We start from the raw sequence: 19,044 nt of genomic DNA, 5'->3' as shown, positions 1-19,044 counted from the left end.
TATCTTCCTGATGGTTCTGGTTATCTCAATCTCGGGTACTTATCGCGTGTTCATCGTCCGGGCATTCCTCGGACCACCTTGATGGATGATCCATCTCTGGGCTGGCCACGTCTATTAGCTTGCAAATGAAGCCCTCCCTCTTTTGTCCAGGTGGCTTCGAGGCAGTGTTGCAATCCCCATTGCTGGCTTGTGCATTTTATATTTTAGTTTTCCTTAGAAACTTTTATAAGAATATTTTAATTTGCACGAATTATCACATACATACATGACAGGATGATCAGGCTTAGATCATGGTGGTTAATGGGTTATACTTCTACCAAGATGCTGGTTACAAGTGGGATACCACAGGGACCCATCCTCTTCAACATTATTGTTATGTGTATATGGCATAATTTGTGCATATAAAATGTTATACATATAGATTATATACTGGTGAGAAACATTCTTATAAAAGATTTTTAAGCGCACAAGTCAGTGTCAGGGATTGCATCACAGTCTCGAAACCACCATGGACAAGAGGAGGGAGAACCTCATTTGCAAACGAATGAATGTAGCCAGCCCGGAGATGGGTCATTCTCCAAGGTGATCCAAGGAACGCCTGGACGATGAATACGTGATAAATATCTAAGATTGAGATAGCTGGAGCGATCAGGAGCCATCAGAGAGATACATCTCAATACCAGATTCCGGGAACTCAATCATGGATGTACATCACTCCCCCAGACATGGTTTTGTTCAGTTCCTCGCAGAGAAAGAACTCCACATGAATATGTGAAATTCTGAAAGGAAGAAAAGGGACTCTGCCTCGGGCAAAATAAACTGTATCAAAACCGCTTGGACGGGACGGTTGGTGTGAACATAGGGGACCCTATGCTGTAGCGGTCAGACCTGTGTCTCACCCAGCGCCGATACCCGGGCTCGGCACTGACATTTTTGATTGGATTGTGGCTATCTCAGACCGAATTTTGGTCGCATAATAAAAATCTATTTTTTATTAAATATGGCTCGATTAATTTTTACTTATAAAAATTATCAGTCACTTGGAAGAGACAGAGCACTTGCTCATGGAGTCTACAGCTGATCTCAAATTGCAGGGAACAGTTAATACACTGGAAGGTAAAGCTGCCATACAGCAGGATGTGAACAGGCTGGAGAAATGGGCCAGTAGGAACCTAGTGATATTCAACAGGGACACATGCTAAGTCCTGCACCTGAGAAAGAAGAACCCCTGGCAGCAATTCAGGCTGGGGAAGCAGCTCTGTTCAAAAGGCCTGGGGGTCCTTGGTATACAGCAAGCTGAACAGGACACAGCAGTGTGCCCTGGCAGCACAAAAGGCTAACAGTATCTTAGGCTGTATTAACAAACAGTAGCACAGCTAGTAGATTGAGCAGTGATTTTCCACCTTCTACTCAACACTTGTTAGCCCTCATATAAAATACTACATCCTGTTTTGGCACTCAAATACAAAAAAAAAAAAAAAAAAAAAAAAAAAGACGTTGTTATAGATACATATTATAATATTGGCTTTTCGCAAATATTAAAATGGATAGTGTTAAAGTAACTTTGTTATAAAGATATAGTTTTTTATTTCTGTTGTTAATTAAGCTTAGTGAAATAGCTGATATAAGTATGCTTGTGTTAAAATGCCTGCTTGGATGGGATAACATCCAATGAACATAGGATGAGGACATCTGCTACAGATATGCCAACTATCAGCACTCACTGTCTGAAGACAGTGTGGGCCGGGGCCCAAAAACTGGAGATAATAAGAATGGACTAAAACCACAACCAAGGAATACGCATGCTCTAAAAAGGCGGACCCAAGGAGGAGCCATGCTAAATAATTCTTGGAACATGCAAACTAGTTTGGGCAAAATGTTTACTATGCATAAGGGTCTACGAATATGCAACAGGCTGATGTAAGGGAAAAGGTATTTAAGGGGTATCCCTAAAGATAACAGTGTGGTCTTGGCTGAATGCCAAGATGCACCCGGCTGTAATAAACTTTGCTCTATGGTCTTTGTCGCCTATTGTCTTTTATTAAACTTTTTTAATTTTCACAGGAGAGTGAACGTGTTTTTCACAATTGTTAAAGTAAAACAAGCTCAAAGGAAGGCCACTGAGATGGTCAGGAGACTGGAGCATTTGTCTTATTAGAAGAGCTTGAGGGAACTGAGCTTTTTCTGCCAGAAGAAAAGGCTTGGGGGAGCAGGGACGGAAATCTAAGTGGCCTTCCAATACCTGCAGAGATTTGATCCATAAGATGAACCCAAGCTCTTTCTTTACAGCGCTGCACGGTAGAAGGACAAGAGACAATGGGCAAAAGAGGTTTCAGCTAAATACAAATAGAAGCTTTTTCACCATGAGAATAGTCAAGCACTGGAAGAGGAGTCTAGATAATTTGTGCAGTCTCCATCTTTGGAGGTTTTCAAGACCCAACTGGGAAAAGCCCTGAGCACCCTCACCTGGCCTCATAGCTGATTCTGTTTTAAACAGAAATTTGAACTAGAGACTTCCTGAGGTGTCTTCACATCTGAATCTGTGATCCTATGATCCCTTTCATCAGATTGCATATATAAGGCAGCAACTGACTTCCTTAATAGAGGCATGTTCTCAAAGTGAAGAAAATACTTCTACTTCAACACCATAAGAAATTATTGAAGGTACAGTGATATATGAAAAATAAAGAAGTTTCTTACAAAAAGAACTATGAGGCAAAAATCTTCATTATAAACACCATGATTTATACTTATAAATATTCTATTGCCCTATTTAGGCTAAATACATTATCTTGAAGCTATACTTATGTTATTAGGAAAGATCAATCCAAATCTCAGCTCATATTGGTCTCATTTTTCAGGAAAACCTTTATTATTTCACTAAATCATCCTTCTTTTCCCAGTACTGAATTCCATATTCTTCAAAACAGTCAGATATGATAGTCATCTTGTGGAAGCAAAGGAAAAAGAAAATTGTTTCCCCATTCTGGTGAATAAACTTTAAATAGTCAGCATATTTAAGGAAATAATTTTTCTAGTAAGACTTGACAGCAAAAAAACCCCAAGCTATCAAACAGAGCTAAAAGTTAACAATGGAGCCTATTTCTGAAGCTAAATTAGCAATCTAAGTTAAGAAAGAAGCTCCAACATTTTCTGGGGGAAAACATCCTTATTATCAGAGACAACTATGTGGAACTGTTCCCCCATGACTAAAATGAAATTATTACTGTAGTGATAAAACCTGATATTTAACACAGCAGTATTTGTTACTGCTAAAAACAGTCTGAGCAGTATTTGTCAGTAATGCGTAAATGACGTATTTCTGTATTAATGAAATATTGGTGGACTTCCAAAGAGACAAATGTGCCTGGAAGAAGATTAGTAAGCAGATACTACTAACATCTGCCAGAAGATTAATAAGTAGAAATTGCAAAATCTATTTTTTTTCCTTTGTGTTCAAAATAGCATCTTCTCTCATATTTGCATAAGCTCTATTATGAAGGCATTAACTTTTCACAGAAGTTTGTTTAAGTGAAACGAGTCAATAATTTCCATAAGCAGGGAGAAAAGAGATTCCAGTAGGCCGTAGAAGGTTTAAATAATACTTTTCACACTAGTGTTCGGGGGGATACTCACTTTAAATAAACTGTGAATTCATGTGGTACAAGCATGCAATAGAAATAATGCTTTGTGCTTTCTGGTCGCTCTACAAAGTTTTTTTTTTCTCTGAGACCACTGCTGCACTATGCTTAGGTCTATATTCTCTTTTACTTTCTGGAAGAACATCACCTGCAGAAGCAATACATAAAGCAAACTTCTGTCAGGCTGACAGGAGTACAGGTCTCCAAGAAAAAAGAGTGGGCAACAGATGAGGAAATCTTAAAAGAATCAAAAATTAATTTCAAACAGTACTTTTTTTTTTCTTCAGACTTAGTCTTGCTCAGGTAGCACTACTACAAAACCCTATTACTTACTCTAAATAAGATCCATTTATTCTCTCAACCTGAATGTTATTAGAAAGACAAGAGTATTATTTGCTGATCAACACCCAAATATTTTAGAAGAGGGGATAATAAGAATTACTTACTGAAGGTGGCTGCTGTGCTTGGAAGGGAACAAATTGCCCTGGAGTTGGCAGGTGAGACGGGTGATGTGGAGAAAGGTGAGGAGGATGCAAAAGGAATGGGTCATCAGAAATCAGAGGTGGGAACGCTGCATATGGTACTGGTAGATGTTGGACTGAGCATGCCTGAAGCATCTGAAAGAAAATGAAAAATTTTATATCTAGAGTGAAAGGAAATTTTTAAAAGAAAGCAGTCCACTTATCCTTAGCTTACAAACACAACCCACACAATAATTAATTCAGAAACTCAATGAACAGTTATTCTAGTACAGAACAGGGTCTAAAAATATAATGATACCAGCTAAACTTGCAAGGTGCAAAGGGCCTTTTATTTCAGATTAAGTCAATAGGAGTTGGGTGTGTTCATTTTGCATTATCAGGCATAGACTCCCAAGGGGGGAGCAGGTTTACTTACCATAGTAGTTGCTATTCTTCCCATATGTTACATTTATAGGCACATGCCAAGAAAATAAATGCTAGTTATAACTGAAGGACCTAAAAATTTCAGAATGTGCTGTAAACAATTCTATTGCCTGAAGTTGGGGCCCCTTTTCTTCCTTCCCTTCTTGCTAGTACCTGCTATCCCTTTCTGTTGTGTCCTGAGACTTCAAGGTGATCTGCTGATAGAAAATGGTGTTCATCTGTTGCAACTGCAAGGCAGTAACCCAAACAGAAGCACTACAGACTATCTATGCTGACATCTCCACCCAAATAGAATTCCCAGAATTCTAAAGGATCGATTATAGCTGTCCAGACCTCAGGCTGCATGGAACTCCAGTATCTGGAAGTCCCCCTAATCCCTCTAGATGCTGAAGGCAGTGGTGGATGTCATAGCTACAAAAGTGTGCCCAGTTAGAAGAGCTCTTCAGACAAGTAGCTATGTAACAAGACGAGCTCAACAGACATCACAGTATCTAGGAATGTGTGCAGGAGATTAATGTGTGGTGTTGTAAACTGTCCCAGCCTTAAAGGGGAAGGTTACTTTTGTAAGGCCTTTAACACAGTTTCCCACAATATCCTTTTCTCTACATTGAAGAGAGATGGATTTGATGAATGGACTGTTCAATCAATAAGGAATTGGTTGAATGGTCTCATCCAGAGAGTAGTGGTAAACAGCTCAATGTCTGGATGGATATCAATGATGATTGGTGCCCCTCAGGGGTCCATATAGAAATAAGTACGTTTTAATATCTTCATCACTGTCATAGACAGTGGGATCAAGTGTACCCTTAGCAAATTTGCAGATGACACCAAGCTGAGTGGTGTGGTTGACATGTCTGAGGGACATGATGCCATTCAGGGACCTGGACAAGATTGAGAAGTGGGCCGATGTGAACCTTACGAGGTACAACAAGGCCAAGTGCAAGGTCCTGCTCCTGAGTTGGGGAAACCCTCGGTATCAGTACAGGCTGGGGGATGAAAGGATTGAGAGCAGCCCTGCAGAGAAGGACTTGGGGGTACTGGTAGATGAAAACTTTGATATGAGCTGGCAATATTCACTCACAGCACAAAAGGCCAACCATATTCTGTGCTTGATACAAAGTGTGCCCAGTAGGTTGATAGAGATGATTCTTCCATGCTACTCCACTCTTGTGAGACCCCACCTGGAGTGCTGTGTCCAGGTATGGGGTCATCAACACAAGAATGATGTTGACCTGTTAGAGCAGTGTAGAGGTCTGGGCAGTAAGGAGTTAATGCATTGCTATGCCTCAAACACCATTAGGCATTCAAGCCAGCAAGTTAGAACACGATGTGCCTGGAAAGGGGGGTTGTACAAAGGTAGGGCAGCACCTTTCTGGAGCCAATTTTCCTGCTGTGGTCCATGGTCACTACACAACATAAACAACAGCAGAAGCACAGAAATGGGGTCAAGGAGCGGGCAAGACCAATAGTGGGGGATTGAGACCACCAAAAGTCCCTCAAAGCCCCTCAACCCATTTCCAGAAAGGCCCAGAAGAAAGGACTGTGCATGCTAACTCATTTATATGAAGAGCGAGAAACCTAATCCCAAGACAGGGAAAACTTACCTAAAACAGGAGCCCCCACAAAGCCTGGGTGATGCTCCCAAGACCCTGGACACCCTTTTGGCTGGATTGATGCTGGACCCAGGACCTTCTTTCCTCTCCTATCTGATCTCTCACTCTCTCTCTCTTCCCTCTTTTCGTTTATTCTTCTTATTATTAGAAGATAGGGGCAAAACATACATCAGTTTCCATGCCAAGTGTGTAGTTTGCTAATAAAACGTTGTGAGCTTTTTTTGGGACCCTTTTGGCTTTTGCTGGTCTTTTTTGACCACAGGTATCTACAAATCTTGAGTGTGTCAAAAATAGGTTAAAAACTGTTATAAAATAGTTAATAATTGTTAAACATGTACTGTTAAAAGTTTGGTTATTATATTGTAAAAGGGGTTAAAAGGGTAGTTATAAGAAATACAGTACTCAACGTACCGTATTACACCTAAGTAAGGTGCATTCCCCCCCCAAGCAAAAACGAGCCAGCCTGGACCTTGTGTTGGTATCCGGGAAAAAGGCCTGAGGAGCATGAGGCACAACGGAGGGAGATGCTAGCCAGTAAGTATCACCTATCCACAAGCAGGGGGAGGGGCCAAGGGGACAGCGGGGGCAAGTGTGTGCAGAGTGTTTGAGACAGGGCTAGCAGCTTGAGTGGCTCAGAGCCCTGGAGTGAGTGAGGACCTCCTAGTACCACGGTTCCGTCTTTCCACAAGGAGACCGTCTGGGAATGGAGGGAAGCGAAAGAGGGAAGACCGAGTGAGGTGCCCCTCACCCCTCCTTGTTCTGGCACTCATGCAGGCGACGTTAAATCCTGGCAAGCCGTCCCCTGGGCGTGTAGGAGGTGGTGGTGAAGGTATGAGTGACACGCAAACAAGCCATTGTTTCCGGGAATGTGGGGGCTGTGGTGAGAGAGTGAGTCACACGCAAATCAGCCTCACAGGTGAACTGGCACCAGAGGCGACCAGATTCAGGGTCCTTCCTGAAGGCCTGGTGGTACTGGAGCCCAGAGAAGCCAACACCAAGGCAAGGGGGGCTACAGTACCATAGGACTTTTATAGCACCGTGGCTGCGAGGGGTGGTCATGTGGCCTATTCCATATTAAAGGCCACCAAAAAGGAGATACCCCTGAAATCCAAGGAAACAAATTAGCAGACCTGGCGGCTAAAGAAGCAGCCTTAGAAATGGGGGACCCAGTCATAATCCTAAAGGTAAAAGAAGACCAGGGAAAAATAAGGGAAGAGGGGGTACCAATTTTCAGTGACAAGGAGCTAAAAGAAATAGAGAAAATGGGAGGGGTAAAAACATAGGCTGGAAAGTGGTGGACCCCAGATGAGTGACAAATATTCAACCAAATAATAACCAGGAAAGTGATGGAAGAGATACACCGATTAACTCACTGGGGAATGCAAGGAATATGTGATCATTTCCTGAAATATTACATGGGAATGGGAATATATGAAATAGCCAGATCCATCACAGGAGAATGTCTAACCTGCCAAAAAGTCAACAAAAAAGTGATACGAAAAACCACTCTGGGAGGGAGAAAATTAGCCATAAGACCTTTCCAGAGTATTCAGGTTGATTTTTCTGAATTAACTCCAGCCCAAGGATATAAACACCTATTGGTCATAGTTGACCATCTAACTCACTGGGTTGAAGCATTCCCCACGAGAAGGGAGACAGCCCAAACTGTGAGAAAAGTTCTCTTGGAAGAAATTATTCCGAGATACGGGCTAGTAAATATTATTGATTCGGACTGTGGCTCCCACTTTACATCCAGTGTTCTGCAACAAGTCATCAGGGCCCCGGGAATAAAGTGGGAGTTACAAACCCCTTGGCACCCTCAGAGTTCTGGGAGGGTTGAAAGAGTGAATCAAACCTTAAAGAATATCTTAACAAAATTGGTCTTAGAAACCAAATGGAATTGGATCAAATGTTTACCACTAGCCCTATTACGAATGAGACCCAGAACAGATCTAGGGGTCTCTCCTTACAAACTGTTGTTTGGGATGCCTTTCTTGCCCCGTACAGTATTGGGGAACATCTGGAACAGGGGACGACAATGCAAAAATATACAGAAACAGTAACAACAACCCTAGAAGAACTAAGGAAAAAGGGCTACCTCCCCCAGACTTCCTCACTGAACTGTAAAATACATGGTATTAACCTGGGAGACTGGGTATTGATTAAATCATGGAAAAACCCTCCACTAACTGCTCGCTTTGAAGGCCCCTTCCAGATGCTGCCTACAACAAACACCGCAGTAAGAACAAAGGAGCGGGGGTGGACTCATGAAAGTCGAATGATGGGTCCAATACAACCCCCAGCTGAGGCAAGTGAATGGACTATAGCCAACAGAAACGATAAAGACTTGAAATTGGTCCTGAGGAAAGCACCGAAAGAAGCACAACCCTGAACACGACCCCCCCTCAGGAAGCATCCACATTGTTATCCTTATGTCCTTGAAGTTTGTTAATGTCTGTTATAGTTACAGTATAAGTTCTAGTTTTGTTCAGCTAAGAAGTGACAATCAAAATAACATCTCTGTTTCCGGTACTGTTCCATAGAGCACTCTCCTTGCAACCCTGATTGGGATCAAATTGAGAGAAGGGAGTCGATACAATAAGGATCATGGCAGAATGTGCCCAGAAGAAGGGAAAACCGGAGGTGGGAGGCAAGACTGGATTGGGAACTACCTCTGGGAAATACTCTCTGGGCACCAAGAAAACCCCTGTGGATCGAGAGGTGAGGAGGCCAGCCCGTACCAGACTCCCACTCGTAGCAATGCTACTACTCATCCACTTCAGAAGAAGTGGAGGAAACACTTGTAAGTGTTACTATCCCTTGTATAGAGGAGATACAGTAAGTGTATTAATCAGAGTACACACAAACATGAATCCCAAATGTATCGATCACTCCCAGTTAACAACCTGTAAAGAGGATAATAAAATATATTGGCTGGCTAAAAATATTGCAAACCCAAGCCAGAGGATGTCAGAAGAGTGCCCTATGAAAGAAAGATGGGTATGTTTTGAACAAGAAAGTAAAACCAACTGAGAGGATACATTCAAAGAGAAAGAAGTGCAATTGAAAAGACAAAGGGATAGAGATGGACAAATATATGGTAAGAATCTTTTTATCATTATGGTGGAAAAGATTACAAGAGAATTTAATTTGACTGATTGTTTGGTGTGCGGGGGGACACACTTAAGTGAGATTTGGCCATGGGATGATATCAGTTTAGGTCCCCTAGACATTTTAAAATGGATTACTTCAAGAAAAAGCATGGTAGTACCCAAAAGAAGGGGAGTGGAAGCTAAAATCAACAATAGAGGAAGAGTGTTTATCAAGAAAAGGGAAAATGTATACTATAGAAGTACGACAAACGCCATATAAAAGATATCTAGCAGCAAATGACACACACACCAGGTGGATCCCAGAAACCCCCCATTCATACTGGTCAATAGTAAAAACTGAAAGTAGATGTGTATACAGTGAAAGAGAAAAAATGTTTGAATGCTTAGGAGATTATATTAACCCATTCTGGGCAATAGAAACCTTATCCAAATATTGGAAACATATAACAATTCAAGATTCTAATTTCTGGGATGCACCTAAAAATTTATTTTGGATCTGTGGTAACACGGCATATGCGAAGTTACCGGGAGGGTGGACTGGGAGTTGCACAATTGGAGCAATAAAACAATCCTTTTTCTTACTGCCTAAGGATGCGAAATCAAACTTGGGAGTCCCGGTATATGATGATCTGGCCAGAAAGAAAAGGAGTTTAATTGGCGGAACTCAAAATTGGAACAATGAAATTTGGACCCCACAAAAGATTATTGATACTTATGGGCCGGCTACCTGGGCCCAAGATGGATCCTGGGTGTACAGAACCCCAGTATATATGCTCAATCGCATCATCCATTTGCAAGCAGTACTTGAAATAATCTCAAATCAAACAACTCTGACCACTGATCTTTTAAACCAGCAGCAACAACAAACACGATCAGTAATTTACCAGATCCGATTGGCAGTAGACTACCTCCTTGCAGAGGAAGGAGGGATCTGTGGGAAATTTAATACTTAAGAATGCTGCCTAGAGATCGATGACCACAGTCATGTAATTAAAAACATTACTCAAAATATTAGAAAACTAACCTATGTTGGAACACAAAAATGGACCCCATTGTTTGGAGACTCTGATTGGTGGGACACCTTGTTCACCTGGAACGGTAAATGGTGGAAGAAATTGGCCTTCTTTGTGGCGTGTGCACTAGCAAGTATATTTCTATCATGTACAATTCCATGTCTAGTCTGGATAGTAATCATCATTGTCCAAAGCAGCATCATGCTGCAATGTAACATAGAAGGGGAAAATGGCGAAAAAGCAATGTTAATAAAAGAACAGTGTGATCAGAGTGCCAAAGATATGCTTGAACAGTACGAGAAATAGAAAAGTAGAAGTTGAACTTTAAAAGGTTGATGGAGGCTGGAAGCCTGATCAAACAGAGGGGGAAATTGTCAAAAATAGGTTAGAAACTGTTGTAAAATTGTTGATAACTGTTAAACATGTACAGTTTAAAAGTTTGTTTATTATATTGTAAAAGGGGTTAAAAGGGTAGTTATAAGAAATACGGTACTCAACATACTGTATTACACCTAAGTAAAGTGCATTCCCCCCCCCACCCCCAAGCAAAAATGAGCCAGCCTGGACAGAACTGTAAGGGCCAATCAACTGCTTTAACCTTCATGCAAATGAAGGATCCCAGCAGAAACCAATCCAAAGTGTTATATGTAACAGGTATAATTCGTGCCATTTTTAGCATGATATATGTAATATTAAATATTTGTTAGAATGTACCCTTTTGTATTAGAAGCCCCCCCCACCCTCTCAGGCAAAACCAAGTGTGTGTTGAAACCCGATTTACAAGCAAAAGGCTGTGCCTTGCCAGGAGACGGGCCTTATTTGGAGCGATAGGGAGACACCCAGGCGCTGATCATCGCATGAATGACCTGAGATGGATATCAGGAAAATCCCCCAGGCTGATACATGTGAATACTGTGTTCCCATAAATTTCATCAAGGGTTTCAACAACTCCGGACTTCGAATTGTTCTACCTTGTCGCCAAGAAGGAAATCTCATCAACTTATGGGACTCTGAATGAAACAAAGGACTGAATGCCAAAATCCTGGCTTCAGGCAAAATTTTCCCTATAAAAATCGCTTGTACCAGGATGGTGGTGTGGGAGCATAGAGGAAAACCTCCGCTGAGGCTGACCTCTGTGTCTCGCACCCAGCACCGATCCCGGGCTCAGTGCTGCCCTTTCCTTGTGGCTGGCTAGTTAGATCTCTATTGCTAAAATAAATTTTTAATTTTATTTTTAATTTGGCTGGATCATTTTTCATTTATAACAATCTTGGTGACCCTGACGTGATACGGTTTGGGGGTATCCGGGGGGTTCCCTATCCTCGATCCAGGCATTGCCCCGCTGAGTTCAGCGGCCAGACGGGAAGGAGGAATCCCACGGAACCAACCGGATTACGAAAAGCCGCAAAAGCCACGTTAAGGAAAAAAAGTGGGCCCAGAGCTCTCAGAATTCGGTGCCAAGTCTCCAAGGCTGCAGCAGAAATTTTTCGCTCATAAAATCAATGTGCACGAAGAATCCACGCGGGAAAAGGAGCCGTAAGTATCGTGTGGTTGAGTGAGGTGTGAGTGGGTGTGTGTGTGAGACGTGACTTTGTCACGGGGCGAGAGCGGACCCAATAAACTGCAGTTTCACTATCCCGCGAGGGAAGTGGTCGGCTACGGGGGAAGTAAAAGAACTTGGGTACACTCACAACACGCATACGACCTGAAACTCGGAGAGTTACAGGAATCCACTCATGGATGGGTCGGGGAAGGGAAAGTACGTTCTCATGGGTTCGAGAAATTGGTAAACCTCACCGACTTCTGGACTCGGGGAGTCCAGGAAAACAGGTAAAAAGAGAGCTCACCCTTCTTCCAACTGAAAACCCACAGACCGGTTCAATGTGCAGCTACTAAGTTGGCAAGGCTCGGTCAGGGACAGACCGGTTTAAACACTTGGTAAGACTCGGTCCGGGACAGGACCGAAGTATACATTTAGCACACGGGTAACTGACTTCTTGGAACGGCTTGCGGACACTGACTCGGAAATACGGTAAGGAAAACTTTAAACATGGGACAAAGGAACAGTAAGGTTCAGGGGAGAACTCAAGGGAAGAGCTCTAAATCCGGAAAAGGTAAGAACTTAAAATCAGGGAAAAATAAATTGGGAGAAGGGAAAAAGGATGGGTTGCCCGAAATTCTGAGGGAAAGCCCCTTGGGCTGGATGTTAGAGCTTCAGGCGGAGGAAGTCCAAAGAAAAAATGATACACTACTGTGTAGAGGTATGGGGAAATTGGAAAATACCTATACTGGCCCATTTTTGGTACCTTTGAAAGTAAGTTTTGCCAAGCACTATCTGACCACTTATATGAAGAAGGGGAGTGGGATGATGAGGAGCTGGAGTATGCCAGGCTATAGGAATATGCTAGCGCGCAGCTGTTCCCTATTAAGACCTCCGGCAGCAAGGTAACTTCAGGTAAAACTTGGGAACCCCTGGAAAACCTACCACCCCCATACCAAGTTCCTCCATCACAAGCACAGGTCCCGGCGGTCCCACCAACAGCACCTCCAGCTCAGTCTGCATCGCCACCTAATGCCCAAATACTGGCTGCAGATGCACCAGGACCTTCTCAACCCCCCCTTCCCACACAACACAGGGACACACACACACATACACTTCACACTGGGGAAAACACATCTCCTCCCACCAATAGAATTTGGCGTAAAGCAAGGAGAGAAAATATGGAGGGTAGTGATGATGAAAGGGACAGACCTAATCTATACCGTTTAAGGGAAGTCCCAACTGCCCCCGGAGTCATCGGATTTGTAAACATTCCCATCAATTAGGGGGTATGTAAGGGCTTCTAAAAAGGAAATGGGGAAACTAATGGATGACCCGTTGGGGGTGGCAGAGAGGTTGGATGAATTCTTGGGAAATATTATATACTCATACGATGATATCTCAGCCATATTAAGATCCTTGTTTAATGCGGAAGAACAAGATATGATAAGGCAGGCTGCCATCAAGGATTGGGAATTCAGAAACCCCCAGGGAGGGAGCGGGGTGGAGAAGTGGCCGGAACAAAGACCATCATGGAACGCTCAGGTGGAGGAGGATCAGGCCAAAATGATCGGACTAAGAAACATGGTAACATAAGGTATCCGGGGAGCGGTCCCCAAAGGACAAAATATTAGTAAAGCACTAGGGGAGTGTCAAGGGAAGGACGAAACTCCCACAGAATGGTTGGAAAGGCTCAGGAAGAGCCTTCAAATGTACTCAGGTACTGATCCTGAATCCCCTGTAGGGGGAATCCTTTAAAAAATGCAATTAGTTGCAAAATCATGGGAAGACATTCGGAGGAAATTGGAGAAGATAGATAATTGGCAAGAGAAAAGCCTACAAGAATTGTTAAAAGAAGCGCAAAGGGTATATATGAGGAGGGATGAGGAGAAACAAAAGACACAAGCCAAGGTGTTGGTAGCAGCAGTTAGGGAAGCAAACAAACAAGAGCAAGCCCAAACAATGGGAAAGCCCCAGGGAAAGCCAGGACCTACACAAAGGAAGGACAAACAGGTAAGTGCCCCTGAATGCTTTTACTGTAAAAAAAGAGGACACCTCAAGAGAGACTGTAAAAAAAGGATGAAAGATGAAATTATTTTTCAGGAAGATTAGAGGTGTCAGGGGCTTTATAATTTGGGGTCGCAAACATCTGGAGAGCCCTTGATAAAATTAAAGGTTGGACCACAAAAGCAGGAGTTGATTTTTTTTGGTTGATTCAGGAGCAGAAAGAACCACAGTCCAGCAACTACCTCCTGGGTGCACAAAAAGTAAGGATTCTATGACAGTAATTGGGGCAAAAGGGGAACCCTTTCAGGTCATTGTCTTGAGGGACATAGAAATAGAATCTGAAAATAAAATCTGTGTGGGGGACATCTTATTAGTAGAAGAAACAGAATACAATTTACTGGGAAGGGACCTGATGGTGGTGCTAGGGATAAGCATAATTTCGAAGGACTCAAAACTCATGGTAAGTTTATATAAGCTAACCACCGAGGATAAGATTGATCCCAGGGTTCGGCACACTCTGGGGGAAGCTGTAAAATTAGACATGGAACCAATTCACATCGAAATTGAGAGACCAGAGGATCCCATAAGGATCAAACAATATCCCATCCCTTTAGAGGGAAGAAAGGGATTGAAACCGATAATCGAGGATTTAATAAAGAGAGGCACATTAGAACCTTGCATGTCAAGACATAATACACCTATCTTGGCAGTTCAGAAACCGGATGGTAGTTACCGATTGGTACAAGATTTAAGAGCAGTAAATCAAAGAACAAAAACCTTATTTCCCACGGCCTCTAATCCATATACTTTATTGAATAATATCTCCCCGGAAGATATATGGTATAGTGTGATTGACTTGAAAGACACCTTCTGGACTTGCCCCCTAGCTGAGGGGAGCCGGGATTTCTTTGCCTTCCAATGGGAGGACCCGGACACACAAAGAAAACAACAATTAAGGTGGACTTCCCTCCCTCAAGGGTTTGTGGATTCACCTGATCTTTTTGGTCAAGCCCTTGAAAGATTGCTTAGCGAATTTGTGCCAATTCCTGGGACCAAACTGTTACAGTATGTGGATGATTTATTGGTAGCTGGTTCTAACGAAGAGGAAGTAGGAATGAGAACTATAGCTTTATTGAATTTCCTGGGCAAACGGGGATTGAAGGTATCAAAATCTAAATTACAATTCACAGAGCCCGAAGTAAAATACTTAGGGCACTGGTTAACAAAAGGGAAAAAGAAATTAGATCCAGACCGGGTGGCCGGAATAATTGCACTGCCTCCCCCAAAAACAAAAAGGGAAGTTAGGCAGTTGCTGGGACTTTTGGGTTATTGCAGGCAATGGATTGAAGGATACAGTGAAAAGGTAAGGTTTCTCTATGACAAACTTACCACAGATAGGTTCAAATTGACTGAACAAGATGAAGAAGGCTTCAGGGAATTAAAGGAAACCCTCATGGCAGCCCCTGTATTGAGTCTCCCTGATGTAAAAAGGCCTTTTCAGCTTTTTGTAGATGTTAGCAATCACACTGCCCACGGAGTTCTAACCCAGGACTGGGCAGGGGCCAAGAAACCGGTCGGATACCTATCCAAGCTCCTGGATCCTGTCAGCAGGGGGTGGCCCACTTGCTTACAAGCAATTGTGGCCGTGGCAATATTGGTAGAAGAAGCCAAAAAGGTAACATTCGGGGCTTCATTGACCATCTACTCCCCCCACAATGTAAGGAGCATTTTACAGCAAAAAGCTGACAAGTGGCTGACAGACGCTAGGCTTCTGAAATACGAAGCCATTTTAATTCACTCCCACGACTTGGAGCTAAAAACCACCCCGGCACAAAACCCGGCCCAATTCCTATTTGGGGATGCTTCAGGAGACCTGTCCCACGATTGTATTGAGATGGTAGAACTACAAACCAAAATAAGACCGGATTTAGAGGAAGAAGAGCTCGAGGAAGGGGAAAAATGGTTTGTGGACGGTTCTGCAAGGGTAGTAGAAGGCAAAAGAAAGTCGGGATATGGGGTCATTGATGGGCAAACGGGAAAGGTGGTGGAGTCTGGACCCCTGAATGCAGGGTGGTCAGCTCAAGCCTGTGAGCTATATGCATTATACAGGGCATTTCTGGGACTTGAAGGGAAAAAGGGGACGATTTTCACTGATTCCAAATACGCATTTGGGGTAGTGCATACCTTTGGGAAAATTTGGGAGGAAAGGGGACTCCTAAATACCCGGGGAAATGGGCTAATTCATGAAGGAATAATTAAACAAAGATTAAAAGCTATCAGAGGGCCAAAGGCAGTTGCTGTAGTCCATGTAAAAGGACACCAGGCCGGGATGCAGTTCCGAACTCGGGGGAACAATTTAGCCGACAAAGAGGTGAAAAGTGCAGCTTTGTTACAAGTAAGTATCCCGGAGGTTGAAAGAGAGGAAACCCAGGAATCTCCCCCACCCCACAACCTTCCAAAAAGGAGATAGAGGATTATCAAAAGATTGGGGGGCGTCTGGAAGGAGGTAAGTGGAAGTTGCCAGACGGGAGGGAATTGCTATCAAAAGAATACACTAGGAAGATTCTAAGGAGATTGCACCAACAAACACACTGGGGGGCCCAAGCAGTAGCCGAGCAATTCCTGAGATTCTTTGGCTGTAAAGGTATATATGAACTGGCTAAGCAAGAGGTACAGGGGTGCATAATCTGCAAAAAAATAAATAGGGCAAACTCTCGGAAACTAACACTGGGGAGTCGCCCAGCAGCTTACCGACCTTTTGAAAGAATACAGGTAGATTTCACTGATCTACCTAAGGTCGGGAGATAGAAATTTTTATTAGTCATAGTAGACAAACTAACCCACTGGGTGGAGGCTTTTCCAAGCTCCAGGGCTACAGCCCAGACAGTATTGAGGTTCTTATTAGAGGAAATTATACCTCGATAAGGGTTAGCAAGCTACATTGATTCGGACCAAGGAACACATTTTACTTCAAAGATTATTAAACAATTGGCAGATACCTTAGGTATTAGATGGGATTATCACACCCCGTGGCACCCTCAGAGTTCTGGGCAAGTTGAAAGGATGAATCAAACATTAAAAGCCCAATTAGCCAAACTAATGTTAGAAACAAAAATGTCATGGATAAAATGTCTCCCGTTTGCCTTATTAAACATAAGAACTATGCCCCATTCCGAAACGGGGCTTTCACCTTTTGAAATGTTATATGGGATGCCTTATACTCATGGTATGCCTGTAGGGCATCCGAGATTAGAGGATGGGCAAATGCAACCATACCTGATAGCATTAAATAAGAATCTCGAGGAATTGTGAAAGCAGGGGGTAATCATGCAGCACAGCCCCCTTGGCTTCTCGATACATAAGATACAGCCTGGGGACAGGTTTCTCATAAAAACATGGAAAGAAGTTCCACTATCCTCTCATTGGGAGGGACCCTATATTGTCCTTTTAACTACAGACACTGCTATACACACTGCAGAGAAGGGGTGGACACACGCGTCAAGGGTGAAGAAAGTTGACCTTCAGGACCGAGCCCCGGAGTGGAAAGTCACCTCCTCCCCTGGAGATTTGAAGATAACCTTGTGCCGGCCAAGTAAATGACCAAAAATAACTCGGTCAGATGCTCTGTGCCAGATTGTAACTGTTACCCCTTTGCATATTTCATTTGCGAATACTGTTATAAGAAGTGGGTTGTTCACTGTCGGAGAGGAATAAGACCTAGTGGGCTGTGTGCAAAGTGCTTTAAACAAGAACAGAACCTGACTAGCCGTTTTCTGGTATTGGCCACCAGGCTGAGACTGATTCAGTTGGATTCAATAATTTGGTTTTGTCTATTTCAAAACGGATTGAGGGGGAAATTACAAACAAAAGCTAAAATTATTACTGTTGAGTGCCGTAGGTTGAACAAGGTACCCTGCAGCGCAGATCCTGTTGAATTACGCCGGTGAAGCATTTTTAAGCGAAGGTATGCAGCTCAGTCTTGGTATGAAACCACCGATGAGGATTCCTGCTGCCAAGAAGATGGTCTACCCCACCGCTGGAGGCACCCCAGTGGGCGCAGGGAACGGCAGAGGAATCCTAGCAGTGGGAGTAATCCTGACGAGCCTGAGTCTAGCCACGTGCCTCAGTAACCTTCCTAACCCTGAAACAGGGGAATCCGGTGGCAGGTACCCAGGAGGTCAGTGCCCCTTACCCCATGGAACTGCAGAAAGGGTAAGCTTAATAAACCTTGTTCTAAAACAAACACTCAACAGGGGGCATACAAATTCAAGGAAAAATTAAAAATATACCTCGAAAATGGACAGTCAGCACATAAATTGCACCGAAGGACCCCAGGGGAAATTTCCATTCCAGCTTGTAGCAAATGTAACCGTATTGTGTGGATTGGTGGGAAGCAAGAGTCAGTTTTTGTTACTTATTTTCAAGCCGATTCACTGTGTTATAACCCCGATGAACTAGGTATGTGTGTGATGGGGGGAAAAACCTACTGGGTGGGAAATAACCTGAAATATGAAAACAGGATACCTCTAAAAACTGAACCAATTATCCTGGACCTTTTAGAGGACCAGGATGACAGGGTTTGTTTACAGTATGACAAAATATTCTGCTTCACAAAGGACAAAGAGGGAATGGACCCAGAAAATAAGATGAAACAGGTAATGCAAGAGGTAAAAAGACAGGAGGCTGAGATGAGAAAAAAGAGGATGGAACAGGAAAGGTTGAAAACTCTAAGTGAGCAATATGACCAACTGGAAAAACAATACACAAAATGGGGATTACCTGCTTCAGATCAGAATCTATTTGTGTATCTGGTGCAGGAAATTGCCACTGAACTAGGGTTGTCAAATTGCTGGATCTGTGGGGGGCTAAAATCTGCTGAGAAATGGCCTTGGAAGGGCAAGGGTTTGACTCCTGAACAACTACTGAAGTGGAAGGCCAACAGGACCCCCAAAATAATTGAAAGACCAGAGGGGTGGGTTCTGGATAAACAGGTAATCGGAACTTTCTGTCTCAGCAGAGAAGGTAGAGAATACTCAGAAGTTGTAGGCTACACTCCGTGCATATCCACTTTGACCATAAATTCTACCAGCAAAGTTAAGACCTGGCAGCCCGAAAGCCCTACTGGGTATTGGAGCCAGGAGAAAAAGGATAAGTGTAAATGGAGTGATAAAATCGGGCTTTGTTGGAACAAAAGCCCCTGGAGCCAACCTAT

At 43.2% G+C, this 19,044-nt stretch overlaps 1 protein-coding gene across 1 annotated transcript in view; it reads right to left on the bottom strand.

The window, feature by feature from the left end:
* LOC128782840 (E3 ubiquitin-protein ligase RNF38-like) overlaps nt 1-19,044 on the bottom strand; it is a 68,178-nt gene that overhangs the window by 43,254 nt on the left and 5,880 nt on the right. The window contains 1 exon segment of the mRNA XM_053933329.1: nt 4,088-4,258. Coding sequence (XP_053789304.1) covers nt 4,088-4,258 — 171 coding nt within the window.

This window comes from Vidua chalybeata (assembly GCF_026979565.1).
Source record: "Vidua chalybeata isolate OUT-0048 chromosome W unlocalized genomic scaffold, bVidCha1 merged haplotype SUPER_W_unloc_1, whole genome shotgun sequence".
Taxonomy (NCBI): domain Eukaryota; kingdom Metazoa; phylum Chordata; class Aves; order Passeriformes; family Viduidae; genus Vidua; species Vidua chalybeata.
The sequence above is the reverse complement of the archived record's forward strand: the minus strand, read 5'-3'. Positions and strand labels throughout refer to the sequence as shown.